Raw genomic sequence first — 17,105 nt, 5'->3', positions numbered from 1 at the left:
ACATAAACATAACCTGTGTCTGTTTTCTTCTCTCCTCCTCTCTGTCTTCACTGATAAAATATTTTCATCCAGCCGAATTCCCAAAAAAGCTGTTCTTATTTACATGTTTTTGTGTGTCAGTTGTCAGACAATGGAACAGGTCCAGCAGTCACTTCCAAGCCTTTTCAAAACTGCTGCTAAAATCCTGATTTTAAAACCTCGGTTGTCATGTCTGTGCTGTGAGTTACTGCAGCTATTTTTACTTGTAAAATGATCAGTCAGAGAGAAAGTTAGAAGCTCATTCACATCAGCTGCCGTGTGGTCAGCATAGAGAGGTGTGCCAGCAGAGGGAAAGCCTGACCTCGCGCTCATAGGGCAAAACTGATGACTCTCTGCTTAGGAAAGTAGCTAAGGTTTGTCCAAAAAGTCTAAGTAGATTTGTCACCAGGTGGATTTTGTTTTCTGTTTTTTGTTTTTTTTTAAATACATGACTTGCAACCCATGTCAGATATATATACCATTTACTCTACCTGGTGTCCCTAGCAAGGTGCAGAGATCATGGTAGTGGATTTGGCTGGAGCAAATCTGACTTCATGTTGGAAGCCAAAATTTATATTCCAACCACTGCCATTTTCTAAATTAGAACCCTTATAAACTAAAGGTAGTTTGAGCTAAATGCTACATGCTCACAATGGCATGCTGACGTTTAGCAGGAGACATTTACAACGTTCCCCTTCTTAGCTTAGTAATTTGATCTGAAGATCTGTTGGGGAACCACAGTTCTCACAATGACTTCCTGCTTGGATCAAACATGTCTGCATCAAACTTTAAAGAAGTCCATCAAGTTGTCCAGATATTTTGTCTCTGACCAAAATGTCAATCTTACAGAGACACTTGTGAATTGATTGGTCACCAGTTAGATGCATCCTGTGACAATCTGACATTGCCATCATGAGCAAGTTGCTAGCATGGCTGCAAATCTTCTGGGTGTCTGATTTATGTGGTGAAATTAAGAGTTCTGTCCCAAATTTGGGAAGTAAATGATAAAATCTGAAAAACAAAAATTTATTTAATTTGAAATTTGTCATGATTTGCTGATTGTTGCTGATTCCTTCCCCCAAAAATGTCACAGTCTGTGGCTGAGTGTAGCAGATAGTTACATCCTACTCATTCTGAAACTGTGGTTTGAATCATTTGGAGAAGTTACCACCTCCCCTTTTTTTTCTGTCAGGATTTTTCAGTTGTGGGTGAAAATATTAATCTGGTGCATAACATATTGAATAACGCCCTTCCTCTCTCTGCACTCTCTGCATTTTACTGCGTAAGCCTTTGTAAGCCCTTATGATAAACAGTGTCTCTCGGGGAAATCCCATTTGGCTCCTGTTTAATCTGAATTTTCCAGTGTGTACATTTCAGTGGCAGCTCTGATTATGGTATTCTCTAGGCACTGCATACTGTATAAGCCTTACTTCTGCAGCAAAGTACATTTTATGATTGTATGATTTTTTTGCTGGCTTTCCACCTGTGCAGTGACAGCAGTAGCTCTGAGCACCTTGTTTGGAAATTAGCGCTGTCTGCCATCACTCGAAGTGACTTTAACTCTGGGGTCAGCTTTTTCCACATGGATCCACTCTGCCTTAAAATAGACCGGTGTTTACAGTTGCAGGTTAGCCGCTCATGAAACCCAGGCCCAGAGCAGTTGGCTCTCCCACAAACACACTCACAAGATACTACTTTATTTGGACGAAGCCGGGAGTGTGTGTCGTATCTATGAGAGGCAGATCGGTGTCTTGTGTAAATATTGTCTGAATGTAAAAGGAGTTGTTCAATCTGTTTGAAGGATACAATGCTTTCACCAGCATTTACTTTACACAGCACACTAATAGCTGTAATGTAAATACTGATCACAGCTTTGTGTGGTGTCTGCAGAACAAATAGGGCCTATTGTGGCAAATGTGCAGTGAGACACTTCGGTAGCATCTGTATGTGTGTGTGCGTGCATGTGTGTGTGTGTGTGTGTGTGTGTGTGTGTGTGTGTGTGTGCGTGCACGCGTGCGTGTGTGTGTGTTTTATCGTATGAACTTGGCTGTTTTGTGTTTCCAGGGGCAACCAGAGATATTGGTTCAGCTCTGACAAGGATGTGCATGAGGCATCGCAGCATTGAGGCCAAACTTCGCCAGTTCACCAAGTAAGATGCATGTCCACTCTTGCTTCCCTCCTTCCTTAATTCCTTTCCTTCTCACTATTTGCATCCCTCTTGACTTCCTTTCTTTGCTAATCCAATACACTGTAACCCTCCAGTAAGTCACAGTGTGTTTCGAGCTGGAGCTGACTTTGTTTTCAGGGTTGTGATGAGACAGATGTTTGGTGAGGTTTTTTTGTCATCTGTGTGGCTTCCATTAGGAACATTGCTCTGTCTGTACACATTTAAATGACTGTAAGTGAATACAACCATTGGCACGCAACACAGACCACTCTGGAAAACCTCACCAAGAGTCTGTTTTCAACCATTGTTTTCCTTTTCCTTCATTCTCCATATTCTCTAATGAATTTTCCACTGAAAAAGCTATTACATCGATGGTGATGATAATGATGATCTATGGCCATGGTAATGGCAGGGCTTCCTTTTGAAGATGGAATCAATCTTAAAGCTATTATACGTCTGTTGCAATAAACCTACATTTACTGTATGTGTGAGCATTTGTACGTATGCATGTGTAGATGGGGAGGGGGGCAGCATTCCAGATACTAAAATTATGAAGTGGAACAACACGTGGAGGTAATTTATATAATGATATATACTGTAGCTTCTCATTTTCAGTGGGGCCTGGTGGTTGGAATATGGGGGTCTCTGATGTTTGCAATGAGTCAGTCTCTTGTCAAAACACCACACCGTGGAAATATTTGCCCCAGGATTGATTTTCTATGAAGCATTCATTATGTATCTTCCTCTTAAATCTCTGTCTCTCCCGCAGTGCTCTGATGGAGAGTCTGATCAATCCTCTCCAGGACAAGATTGAGGACTGGAAGAAGACAGCCAACCAGCTGGATAAGGATCATGCAAAAGGTACAAACACATCACAGGTCGACTATGTCTCCAAGAAATTATATTTCTATACAACTGAACTGCAACAGCAAACAGAAGCAAACAGGATTATGACAGGAGCAAAGGGAAGTGTGGTGACGTAGTTTATAGAGTGACAAACTCCACGTCAGGAGGAGGTTGTGGTGGATGGATGGGTCAGTAGAACACAGGAATATGACAGGAGAGAGCGGTGTTCCATTCCCATGTGAAAGTAGCAGTTTATGTTGTTTCTATTATCCATGACCGTTATCAATTACTGACAAAGTTAACTACATTGTCATTATTGTAACCATGACAACAAAGCTCATCTAATGTTAAGGAAGTAGTTATTTTAACCCAAACCATCTTTTCCTAAACCTAACCAGTTAGTTTTAGTGCATAAATGTAACCAAGTCATGACTGTTAGGTAAAATAGGAAGATAAGTACACTGCTCTCGGTGCATTTTGCGTGTTTATTATTGTAACCATGACAACCGAGGTCCAGTTAGGGGTAGTATTTCAGGAGACACTCCTATGGGTCGAATCAGAGGGCTGAAAACTGTTGTTAAGGGTGGAGGTTTTGTTGAGGTGTGGATGATGGGCGCACATAGCCAATGGCTGCCACACCACAGACCAGAGTTCTCATCCACAGTCCCATCTGTGGTTGTGTTTAGGCGACAAAAACACTTTGGTTAAGGTTAGGAAAAGAAGGTGGTTTTGGTTAAATGTAGTCTGAAGTCACTGTGAACGACATTCTGTATTAAACCAGACCGTAACCTTTCCCCAACCATAACCAAGTGCTTTAGGTGTCTAAACATTACCATGAAAAAGTTCAATAATACTCTAGTAACTAGTACAAATGGATATTGTGGCAGAAAGCAAATACATAATCTGTGAAGATTTTAGTAATATGCTTCAGTTTGTTGCATTGCCAGAATGCCACTGAGCCAACAAAATACAATCCAGGTCCAGTTTGATCAACATGTCCATGAATGTAAAGGCTTATCAGACCCCTGTGTGGTCAGTCTGTCTCCTCGGTTTTTAGTGAGGAACTGCTAGAGCATCAGGAAATCCCCTCTGTAGAGTCGCAGATAGTCTTAGTAATATCCTGTAATCCAAACAGGTTAGGTTTGAAAACACCGTGAGGCATTTGTATGTATTATGATAAACCTCCTCGAGCTTTCATGTAAATCTTACTGATTTCACACCTACTGTGCTGATAGCCACAAACCAGAGATAATGTGCAATTCTGATCTGACTTGTATCTCTAAGGATCAGTGTTTACCTCCAAGCAGTGTAAAGCAGCATTTCTATTTAAATCAGTGTGAGAAATGCAAGATAATATGAGTTCACACAGAGGGCTTTACATTCCTGTCACTAAAGCATCTCTGTTCATTCTGTTCCAAGAGTACAAGAGGTCACGCCACGAGATCAAGAAGAAGTCATCTGACACCATGAAGCTACAGAAGAAGGCTCGTAAAGGTAACAGTCAGCAGTCTGACAGTCGAGCTCATGCTCCCATCACACTCGACAGAAGAGACAGAAGGTCACACTAAAGGTCAAAATTATGTTTTACAAGGTCAAGCAGACCTCATTAGGGTCAAAGGTGATTCTGTGTTGCTCTTGTGCTGTCGCAATGGGTACCTCCAGACATTTACCGTATACCACAGTTACCTTCATGATCTGATCACTGGAGCTAGTAGTGACAGTGAATGGTAAATGAATACCAACACTATATCGAATTCTAATTTAGAGATTGTATCTGACTGGGGTCCGTGATAAAGGCATTACAGAACAGGCTGAAAGCACAGCGAGTACATTCACTGAGATCAGGGACTGTAGACTTTACACAGTCTAGGTCAAAAGAACTGTAGGTTTATGTTTCCATCTAGTGCTGCTCAACAGTATTGCAGGTCTTTTCTCATTAATCCTGAATCACTTCACTCAGTGATGCAGCGACCAATAAATAGTGCTTTCTTTCAGGAACAGCTTTCATTCAGTTGCCAGGCAGATGAATACATAGATGTAAGATGTCTGTAAAGTAAAAGTCAAATACATATATTTTTTAAATATTTCCTGTCTTTTGTTAAAGGCAACTCCAAGACTCTGAGCACATGTTATGTACTTAAATTGTTATCATTTGATGTAAAACATTAGAAATAAATATATATAATATAAGAAATAAATTAATTCATTACAATAATACAACTATATAACATTATATTAACAATAAAATAACATTCAATAATCCAACACTGGGTAAAACTGACAGTGAAACAATGCAGCGCCCGTTGCTGTTATGCTTGCAAGTGTCTGGTTAGCCCTGTGAGTGCTGACGCTTGGTGGTATTATTATTTCTGGATTTAGCTTTTGGTTGCAGCAGTGTTATTTTGCTCTAACCTGTGGCACGGTGGCTGTCTTGTGATGGCTTCCTTGTACTAACCTTAACAATGAGTTCTGCTATTTCTGCTCTCTCTCCCCACCTTCTCTCTCTCTCTCTCTTTTGCTGTCTCCTTCTCTCACTGCTGCCCTCTCTCTGTCTCTCCCTCCCTGTGGTATTTCTCCCCCTGTAATAGAGATCCAGGGTAAGTATCAGCCTGTCGCTCGCTACAGCTCTGCTGCATCTCCTCCGTTTTTACTCACATTCCCAACTTTCTCCTTCAGATTAACATATGTGCATGTATGTAGTGGAGGCTGCAGTAGTGAACCCATCTGAATTCACTTCAATCAGGTTATTACTCAGTGGTTATTCCTAAATCTCACAGTGGTTCCTAATGGTCATGGAAAGGTTTTTGTGTGCAGCAGGGAGAGCCCAAAATGAATAGATAGATAGATAGATAGATAGATAGATAGATAGATAGATAGATAGATAGATAGATAGATAGATACTTTATTAATCTCTTGGGGAAGTTCAAAAATTAACTTTGGGCCCCATATTTCCCCATATTCTGTCCACGAATTGCAATATTTAGTGATGAATTATTAGTTTGTGGTAATTTGATAGCGATAAACCTAAATTAGAGAAACCTGTAGTACCTTAAAAGTGTAGTACAATATAAACCAAAATGTTGCAATGACCACAAGACAGTTATTGTGATATGTGATTAGGTTGTGTTTAAAGTTACAAAGAAATTTTGAAAATGACATTTTTTTGGAATCTATAAAAGATTGAAAAAACAAATGAAGACTTAACGCAAAACCTAACGAAGATGCAAAACTTAATACTATAACATACTACACAGTATTAAGTTAACAAGCATTGTTATGTAGCTCAGTCTGTGTTACAGAAGAAAGAGGTCCAAGGTATGTAGGGATTATTATATTACTTATTATAATTTGAAAGGGTAAAATGTGCTTTTGTGTTTTATACAAAGTCAAATTGCAGTTCATTTGCAATTAATTACATGACCACACACTAAATGTCACATGTTGAACCAGGAGCTTTCAGGCTCTCAGGTAGTCTAGTAGGTAAACCAACCTTGCTTGTAAAAGTCATCACTCTACTATATACTGTCAAATAATAACAACATGTGAGCTCAATTTCATGAACCAAGAGAAAATGTTGTTGTTTTTTGATCTCATGATCACTGACAGAAGATCGTGTAATAGGTATCACAACTCTCTTGTGTTTTTCTCCATTGAAAAATAAATGAAACCAGCTTCCATGACTTATTTAAAAAAAAAGTTGCAACACTACAGTTGGTAAGGAAGCCTCGCTTCACGTTTGCCTCCTGGTGACAGATTAGAGCTCAGCTTCTGTAGTTTTATAGTTTGAGAAGTTGGAGTTGTGCAGTTTCACTTGCATGATGTAATTTCTTCTTCACTGACTCCTGCATGACTTTTTTGTTGTCACACCGCAGGCTTTCATTCTGCTCTCATGCTACTACTGTTCTCTTGTTCTCTCTTTCATTCTGTCTCTGGTACTGCAGACATCTCTGCTTTTTCTTTTTCTTTTTTTTTTTTTTTTTGCATGCTGTAACACTATAAAGAGTTATTTCATGTTTTGCTTTCTGTTCATTCATTTTGTGTTAACAGTAGAGAAGATTTAGATTTTCTACACCATACGTATGCACCTATGTCTTACCTTTTGTCATAAAGTGATCGCTGTGCAATTATAACAAGAAGCAAAGTTGAAAGACAGAAACACATTATTTATGTTTTGGCTCTGTGTTGCCATTAGGTTGGCTGTGGACTGACAGTAAAAAAGGGGGAAATTTCACTCTCTCACACACTGTAGTCAACTTTTTATACGTAGTTTTAGCCCACGTATTAGTTGACTCAAGTTGAGAGCACAGAAAAACAGCAGCTGGATAGAGTGTTTCTCCCAGAAGGACAAATGCTGCTGTACGCCATGTAACTAAGTAAGAGGGTTTTTTTATTGCTTCAATTTTATTAATTGTCGTAATTCCACAATACAAAAACACAACAGTCTCCAACCAGCATTAAACAGAGGAGAAAAGAAAGTAAGAGGCTTTTTTAAATTAAGCATCCCACCACTTTATAATTTAAAGCTGCTATAATGACTATTTTTTTCCCTAACAACACATTAAATGAATGTGTGATGTGAAAATGGTTGCTCATAGAAACAAGCCCACATTCGACAATCACCATCTCTGCTGTATAGAGTCTTGCACAACCAGGTTTTGTACCCACAATTTGAAGATGGGAGACGTGAGCTGACCATTGAGCTACAATGCCAACTGACCACTGGTGCTGTGTCTCTATGGCAGTATTGATGTGTGCATCCCTCACTTTGGTCCAGACTGAAATAACTCATCAACTATTGGATTGGCATGAAATTCTGTACAGATTCATGGTCCCCAGGTGATGTCTCTGAATCACTTGGTGATCCCTTGGCTTTTATCTCGAGCGCCACCGTGAGTTTGACCTTTTTGGTTTTGACTGAAATGTTTTGACATCTGTAGGATGGGCTGCTATCAAATTTGGTAGAGATATCCATGATCCCCAGAGGATGCATCTTTATGACTTAAGCGCTTGACCTTGCTGGAATGGGTTGGCAAAATTTGACAAAATGAATCTCAGATCGTGCCATCATCAGGTTAAAATTATAATCTTCCCAGTACTTGCAACATTAATGACATCCCCATTAGTGTCCTTTGTATTTTGTTTTTTGCAATGGAAATCTGTGAGCTGGTGAACTTGTGATTGAAGAAGTTTGAGGAAACCCAGATGTCTTCACAGAAGCGTTTAATGAAACGCAGGAAAGTAGTTAAGACTGTATAATTCCACCTGCTTCTGAAGGTATCTTGCTTTCAGGTGGTATTTAAACCCAAACTGAAGTCATGTAAAACTCACTGCATGTCAAAATAAGGATATTCTTCATGGAACCACAGCACATGTACACACATGTGTGAAGATCCAGTTGGGTACCAAACCCTGAACAATGAATTACACTTACCTAGGTCATGTTATATAAGAAGGAAACATTGCATAACACTACCTAAAAAACCTTAGTAAGGAAAAATCACACATTTAGTATTAATGACCAAATATTAGCATGTTAAGCATGCTCACCTACAGCCTCACAGGTCAACTAGCATGGCTGTTGACCTTTGATCAATAATGATGGAGATACTTAGTCCTTTTTCATGAAGTGTTTACATAATTTTGTCTGTGCCTGAAATGTGTAATAATTACTGTAGATCGCATCACTTCAAAAAAATGAAATTTGATGTTGTGCCCTTTGAGGAAGTTGAGAATACAAAATACTAAAACTTGAAATAAAATGTTTTTTTTCTCTTCAGAGTATAAATGAAGTGTCAAAACATACTAGCGGTCCTGTGACTGATATGTCCCTTGGATCTAACTAACATAACAACTCCAAATGAGATTAAATTGTTTATTTATACTAGGCAAGTTACATTTACTTTAATTAAGTCAAACAGCACTATGTAATCCAATCCACTCTCAACACAAGTCTTGATTATCTCACTTTGACAGAGGCTGTGTATCTACTGGATCTAAGTTCATTATAATAAAATAAAAGGTTTATATGTCACTGTTGTTCAAAGCTTGTTTCTGCTGCCCCCAAGTGGCCAAAAAAATCAGGGACATTCCTATATTTCATCTGAATTACCTCCAAATAGTTAAACATGATCAAATCTGTTATGAGAACAAAGGACAGAAATAGCCAACATTACATATTAGAACACATTATTAATAAAAACAACACTGTAAATTATTAGATCATCAAGCTTTTGGCCTAAATATATCAGATATGCCTTTATGTCCCTCCATATACAGTGAGCAGGACATTATGTGATCAGGTTGGCTGCTGTCTTTCTAATGTAATGTCATGTGATATGAGATAATATGATATATTTACAGTGTAGATTCCACATTACAATGAAAACAAGTACGGAGCCAAAACATCAAACAAGGTGTTGCTGTGTACTTTCATTCAGTTTGAGTTTTAATATGTGTGCTGGTTTTTATGGAAGCAGAGGCTGGTGAAGAGATATCTCATCAAGCCCGTATCATATTAATGAAATAACCAGACACACTTTTTCTCTGTCACTGATACTACTGTATCTGAACCTCCACCTTCCTTCCTCATCCACCGTCTCTGATGAAAACCCCACTTCCTTCCTTCATACCTTTCTACCATCATGTCCTCCCTGACCTACCTGTCTCACTGTTTTCTGTCCTCCACATCCCCAGGGCGAGGGGACCTGCAGCCTCAGCTGGACAGTGCCATGCAGGATGTCACCGACATGTGCCTGTTGATGGAGGAGACGGAGAAGCAGGCGGTGCGCCGTGCCCTGGTGGAGGAGAGGGGTCGCTTCTGTACCTTCATTGGCTTCCTTCAGCCAGTCGTGGTGAGGGGACAGAGGGGGGGGGGGGGTTGGCAGAGTCGGACCTACGGTCTTGTATTGCTGCTCCAATGATAACGATGTGGGATCAGTGTCATGCACAAAGTGACTCGAGGCCTGTTGGTTGTGTAATGCCGAAATACAAAAAACGCTTGATTTCCACCGAAATACAAAAATACTTGAATCTAAGGGACATATTAACATATAAGAAGACAGTGAGGTCAACAGAATATCAGACTCATTGTTTCTATCTTGTTTTTCTTTTTTTTTAGAACGGAGAGATTGCCATGCTGGGAGAGATCACTCACCTCCAGGCCATCATTGATGACCTCACTGTGCTGACAACCGATCCTCACAAACTGCCCCCTGCTAGTGAACAGGTGAAACACACACACACACACACACTTACACACACACACACACACACACACAACATGCAGAACAAATATAAATAAAGATGCAATTAACCAACTCTGTTTAACTCACTCCTCACTTCTCCCTCAGGTGATTAAGGATCTGAAGGGCTCAGACTACAGCTGGTCCTATCAGACCCCTCCTTCATCTCCAAGCAGCTCTGGGTCACGCAAGAGCAGCATGTGCAGGTGCACACAAATACACACACATGCACACAGACACAACCGTAACAGGCCGTGATGCTGTGTTCTTTGCAATGATTTACAAACTGAGTATCAGAAAGAGGAGCTTGTTCCACCGTGACTGTCAGTCCTGTCTGTCTGTGTCAGTCGTCCATCACTACTGTTTGTCCACTCATCTTCAGTTTAGAGGAATCTCCAAATACATAACCCACAGCCTTCAGACAGAGAAACAATGACTTGTCTTGTTCTATATTCATACTGTGAAAGTATCAAAGCCTCAGTCCACAGAGAAATGCACACAGCCTGTATTCAGAAACTGAGCCTTAAAACCAGCTGTCAGGACTTCTGGAACTTTGTGATGTCACAACAAAGCAGTCACTGCTCTCAGCCCCACCCACCTGGACCCACCATCCAACCTTGAAGGATTTGGTTTCTCTGAGTGTTTACCTGGAATCTGCTATATTTTCATTTGATCAGTTAGAATACAGTCAGCCAATCAGAAGAGAGACTCAGAGCCTCTTTGATTGGCATATCTACCTGTTGTTACTAGCGCTCCAGAGAGAAGCCTGGGGGAGGAGATATAAGATAAGATAAGATCGCCTTTATTAGTCCCACAGTGGGGAAATTCACAGTGTTACAGCAGCAAAGTGGCAGTGCAGAGAACAGGAAAGCTTCAGAAACTGCAATAACAAATATTTAGAATGATAAATAATAACAAAATAATAATGTACTAAATATATAGATACAAAAAATTACATATTTACAACAACAGTAGCTAATGCACGAGGTTGTTACGGTGGTGAGTTGTCCGTTTCTGGTGTGTGTGTGTGTGGTTACTGAGCACAGAGTTTGTTGTAAAGTCTGACAGCAGCTGGAAGGAAAGACTTGCGGTATCTCTCCTTCACACACCGTGGGTGCAGCAGCCTGTCACTGAAGGAGCTGCTCAGTGCTGTCAGAGTGTCCTGCACGGGGTGGGAGGAGTTCTCCAACAGGGTCTCCGGACACGGACGTAAACAGAGAAAAAGAAAACAGCAGAGAGGCCAGTACGAACACCGCTAGATTATGCATGTCCATAGTGCGCAAATAAGAGAAGCTGACCGCTGATCAAAAATACAATTAAAAGTAGAAGAAAAGGGAAGAAAGGGAAAAAAGCTCAACAATGACCAGGAGCTGCCGTAACAGGCTGCCACTCGTGCGGCGCCATGGAAACAGAAATACAGAAATAAAACTACACTGAGATGTTTTTTTTGTTTTTAAAACCACAAATATATCTAATTATGGATATCAGTACTTCACATGAGACAGGAAGAGAGTAAAATACGGGACCTTTAACTCTGGACTAGGGTTTTGGTTTTCCTGTGCTGAAAAAAATCACTTGGTATGTGTGTGTGTTTCTGTCAGTATTTACATGTAGTAGCAATGCCTCCAGTGTTTAGTGTGCGTTTGTGTGCGTTTGTGTGAGCGTGTGTGTGTGTGTCTGTGTGCCCTAGACCCTCATAAGCTTACACACTCTCTGTCTACCCCCCACCCTCCCTCCCTCCCCTCTTTTTTCCCCTCTTTTCCTCCTCCACAAACACATTGTCTGTACTTGTCTCTCTTTCCTCTCGTCTATCTTCTGTTCATCTTGTTTGTGTGCGGTTATGATTTGCCCTCTTTCTCTCCCGCGGTGTTCGATTACCTGGTTTCCTCTCATTTTTAATGACTGTGGCTGGTGTGTCACTAACCTGTTCAACCAACAACATGATGCGAACTATTCCTGAATGTCAATCCATCACGTAAACCAATCACATAATCCTCCAATCCTCCAACCATCAATTTATCACAACCAAACCCTCATATCTTACAAACTTTGTGTCAACTTCCTCTTCCTGAAACAAACCATCACTTTGACAAATTCCTGTAATCACGCTCTCTCTCCCTAAACGCTGTCCCTACTCCACATTTGGCAACCATCGCCTTCATCCTACCCTCACACTCCTCACCCCTCCAACAATCCACCCTCCCCTTGCTCCTTTCCACCCCCCACCCCCCCCTTGCAGCAGCGTCAACAGCGCCCACAGTAGTGCCTCCCGTTCGTCAGGAGGAGGCGGTAGTGGTGGTATTGGTGGTGGTGGTGGTGGTGGATCCCAACCCCACTCACCCACTTCCTCCTCCTCCTCCTCCTCCTATCGGTACCGCAGCAGCCTGCCACACCAGCCTCCGCCACCGGGGGGCATCGCCGCACACCGCCTCAGCAGCGTCTCCTCCCACGATTCGGGCTTTGTGTCCCAGGATGCTAATATCTACTCCAAGCCTCCCTCACCCATGCCCTCGGACATCACTAGCCAGGTACTAATGCCATACACACACACTGAAGTATACACCCATATGTACAGTTTCCTGCTACACTATCAAACTGGCAATAAAAAAAACCCACTAGGCTAACTTTAACTTACAGATTCATTGTTGAACAATGAAACAAAATGTTATATTTTTCTCTCCATATTTCTGCTGTGTAGAAGTCATCCAGCTCAGCATCGTCAGAGGCCTCAGAAACATGCCAGTCTGTCAGTGAATGCAGCTCCCCCACCACTGTAAGTACTCTTACCCTGTCCACACAAAGTCTCAACTCTCTAATGTATCTGCCACAGTCAGAGGATGCTGACATCAGTCCTACAGCAAATTTGCTCATCTAAGCAAAACTGTTCTCTCAGTAGTCTCAGAAATCGGAATGAAAACAGTTTTTTTGTTTTTTTTTTTTACTGAACCGTTTTCATTTTTTTAGCATATGTTGTTTTATGGTGGCTGTGATGAGCAGGAGGAAAACTTCATGTCTGGTAAAGGTGAACTATTGTTAAAAAAAAATTAATGATATGAAGTCATTACAGAGCAGAATTATGCAACACTTAAAAAATGATAAGCTACATTCACCAAAGTACCAGATGTTTTGTTTTGAGAATACATTTTTACAGTGGCACACTGACTTCTGGATGGTAAAGGAAACTTTCATCAGAACACATAGTAGTAGCAGCGCTCTGGTGGCAAGATGTGCTCTCTAAGAAAACACATGCAAATAGAAAAAAAAACAAGCAAATTCAGAAAACATCTTCATCAATCTGACACCACATGTGCTGCAAATACATATATCCCTTGTAAACACTCTCGTTGTTGTTTATTCAAGGTGCTTGTTTGCATGTGTGTGTTTTCTTAAGCTGCAGTGTGTTGAGCTCTCAGGGCCACCGTAGAGAAAGTCTTTTGGTGAAAACAAAAATACACCTCAGACATGAAGTGTTGGTTGAATTGATGTATTTACAAATCAAAAATATATTATTGGGCTGTATGTTCTGCAGGCACGTGGTACAAAGTGTCGTTGTCCTACACATAAAGGGAATATGTCCTCTTATGCTCGTGTTTTGTATTTCGGTGGCTCACTGCACTGGTAGGAGAGGTGTGGTAGAGTGTCTGGTCATTCAGTGGTAATCACAGTTTTGGTTATAAGGTTATTTACAGCCATTTGCATCATGCCCTGCTCAGCAACACAGATCAGGTCAACAGCAAACTATGCATGGGATGCTTGTATTCTCTCTAACTGGTGCAGGTGCATCCATATAAATATAAACCCCTCAGATTCCTTTTATTCATGCGTGAGAGCTTGTCTCTTTCCATTTCTTTTTTTTTTCCTTTTCCTGTAGTATACACATCTGTTTGCAGAAAAAAAAAATACAATTTAACAATGCTGTTGAGGTACAGAAAACATTCATGACGGCTTCTGACGGCAGGAATTGTGTGATCCATCTCTAGTTTGAGCGATATTCATTGTCACTGTGGCACATTCACTGGTTGCCTTGATGTTTTGAAACAATCATGCAAACCTGCTGCTTGTATCTGTGTGTTTTTCTCGAAACGATCAGGACTTTAGAGGCAGTGACATCCTCGCACAATGGACACATACTCAGATCCATGAAAAATCATAAAACAATTAAAGCCTCTCTCCCCTTTACATCTGTAAAACCTCTGTCATCTATCTGCGTTCACATTACACACACTACACTGGGTATCCAGTGCAACAGCTGCATCAGAGTTACCAATAACTGCAGCAACATGACGCTGTGAATGCCTCCCACTGAAAAGCAAAAAATACTCTGACGACAAAGTGTAATCTCACCTTCCTGAGGCCAGTCCATTCTGTTTTTGAAGGTGGAATGGGCTCATTTCTGCTCCTTGTGGCTAATGGGGAAATAAACACTCACTATGACTGCAGCTCTATTTGCACTGGGTCTGTGCTCCAGCCTCAGGGAGCAGTAAGGAACCCATTACTAGGTTATCAAAGAAAAAGCTGCCATTGGCCATATCCTGTGCTACAATGATGCAGAATTACTGCAGTGAAGGAGTGACCGTAAAATCAAATCCATCTGAATTTTAAACGCATGCTTTGGGCTGCTTTAACAAATCCCATGATCTTTCTGATATAAACTTAGTGGAGCTGTGAAATGTCGGCTCTCTAGGACATAGTTCTTGGATAAACTTACACTTAGTTTGCATATAGAGTCATTTTTATGCATGGACAGCACTGACTTACTAACTTTCACGCTGAGGACTTGGTGTGTGTGTGTGTCTTCTGTAGGTGTGTGTATAGACGTGTTGCTCTTATTCCAGTGGTGTCCCACCATAGCTGGCTGCCTCTCTCTCTCCCTCTCTTAGTCCACATTAGTGTCTTTTTGCTTTCTCTGATCACATGACTATGTCTCTCGTCCCGCAGTTTGGCTCGTCCTTCGCTACCTTCCGCCCCGCTCTCTCTCACTCTGGCTCCACCAGGCCTCTCTCTGTCATTCTTCCTGTTCCTGCGTCCCCACCCTATAACCGCCCCCCCGGATCCAGCTCCTCCTCTCCCACATCAAAGGTTCCTATCTGGAAGGTTTGTTCTCCATTCACTCCCATTTCTTCAGTTGCACCTTTTCTTCTGTTTCTGTTTGATAACTTTCAGTTAAAGCATATATGGTTTGTTTTCTCTACATTTCCATCACTTGATTAACTCATTCATAACCACATTGCTTTGCTTCCTTAAAGTATTCACACCCACCTGCTGTGTGTACCTGCGTTTTTTTATTTATTTATTTATTTATTTTTTATTGCCTCCTCCTGTTTCACTCACTGGTTTTGCAATCGACCGGAGACTGGAGAATGACTAATACTGAGCAGGATGTGGAGAGCTGACCAAACTCATCAACGTGAACACACTCAAAACGCTCCAAAAGCCCCCAGCCCACATTCACCCACACACACACACACACACACACACACACACTCTCTTCTGACACCCACGCACAATCCACCCATAAAGACTCCCTCTCTCTGCACTCAGATGAAGGGCATCAAACTGCTGGATAGTGGACGAGTCCCTCATGTTAAACCTACCTGCTACTTCCTGTTTATTAATTCCACTCACCTCTTCAGGATTGGTCCAAAGCAGGTCAGTATGAGCAGCCGGTGGCTGCAGCAGCGGTCCAGAGGAGAAAGGAACCTCTTGACAGGCTGAGGGAGAACGAGGCATCACCAGGCTCCCAGGGGTACGCTGGGCCCTCACACCCTGATGATGGTCAGAGACCCAGGATGACCCCGGCCACTATTGCTGCCAAGGTAAAACATGATGATGATGCTAACAAGCAGGTTGAAGATAGAGAAGAGAAATACAGTAAAACAAACCAAGGAAACAGGTTAGATTTTGTACTGTTTGTGTATATTTGTAATACTGTGAGACAGTGTGCATAAATATATATTAAGTACAGCCTATAATAAGCCAAACAATTACTATCTACTATTACTCTATCAACTAGAACTGCAATATATTTTTTAATCACTATACAATAAGTTTGATTAGCTCAAGACTTTGTCAATCTGATCTGCCAAATAACACTAAGTCAATAAAGAAAATAAAAACATAAGCACTTCTAGTTGTTTGCTGCACTCAGTGGTGCTGTCGAAAGGGAAAAAACATATATTTTTATATGGAAAAAATAAGCCATCATCCATGTTTAGGGTATGACAAAAGGAAAATCCAGTTCCAGGCACTCAGGTGGATAGTACCAGATGGGATCGTACATTATAACAACACACCTACATGTATCAGTGCACTTGTCGTTCACAGATTGTCTTGATCCACAATGACCCCAAAGCAAAAAGTAGTTTCATTCCACACAACTGTGTAACATTCTCAACATCAAAAGCACCTGTAAACTGACAAAGGCGCGTTAAAACACTGAGTTAATGTTGGATCAGAATATGAATCAGAAACATTTTTGAGGGGAAAAAAGAGATATTACCTTTAATGAACAAGCAGCACACACAGATTTCAGGTTTTTTACTACTTTGTTTTCATTTGAAGATGAGATATGGAGAAAATGGTTCCAATCGACAGACATTATCTCACATCACTGCAATTAAAAAACTGAATATAATAATACGATAGATCATCATGTATCAGACAAAATTACATGTTGAAACACCTTCATCCAACAATGACAATATCTCAGTAACACCTTTAAGGAATTTCTTTAAATTTGGCACAAACATTCACTTGGACTGAACTAATTAGAATTTGGTGGTCAGGGGTTGAAGGTCACCGTCACAGTCACTGTGACCTCACAAAATACACTG

At 41.0% G+C, this 17,105-nt stretch overlaps 1 protein-coding gene across 3 annotated transcripts in view; it reads left to right on the top strand.

Moving 5' to 3' along the window:
* mtss1lb (MTSS I-BAR domain containing 2b) overlaps window positions 1-17,105 on the top strand; it is an 81,013-nt gene that overhangs the window by 52,816 nt on the left and 11,092 nt on the right. Inside the window, exons 4-13 of one of the 3 annotated variants that reach the window (XM_071488437.1) lie at window positions 2,083-2,167; window positions 2,955-3,046; window positions 4,451-4,525; window positions 9,725-9,882; window positions 10,149-10,256; window positions 10,381-10,478; window positions 12,653-12,800; window positions 12,971-13,045; window positions 15,211-15,366; window positions 15,906-16,088. In XM_071488437.1, the coding sequence (XP_071344538.1) occupies window positions 2,083-2,167; window positions 2,955-3,046; window positions 4,451-4,525; window positions 9,725-9,882; window positions 10,149-10,256; window positions 10,381-10,478; window positions 12,653-12,800; window positions 12,971-13,045; window positions 15,211-15,366; window positions 15,906-16,088 (1,178 nt within the window). Of the gene's footprint in view, window positions 1-2,082; window positions 2,168-2,954; window positions 3,047-4,450; window positions 4,526-9,724; window positions 9,883-10,148; window positions 10,257-10,380; window positions 10,479-12,511; window positions 12,801-12,970; window positions 13,046-15,210; window positions 15,367-15,905; window positions 16,089-17,105 lie in introns of all 3 variants that reach the window. The other 2 variants (XM_071488436.1, XM_071488438.1) reach the window with 2 other exon arrangements.

The sequence above is a fragment of the Trachinotus anak genome, unplaced genomic scaffold, assembly GCF_046630095.1.
Source record: "Trachinotus anak isolate AG129_WGS33_773 ecotype Australia unplaced genomic scaffold, CSIRO_AGI_Tana_v1 ptg000011l, whole genome shotgun sequence".
NCBI lineage: Eukaryota > Metazoa > Chordata > Actinopteri > Carangiformes > Carangidae > Trachinotus > Trachinotus anak.
Note: the sequence above shows the minus strand (reverse complement) of the source record. Positions and strands in the feature narration are given on the sequence as shown.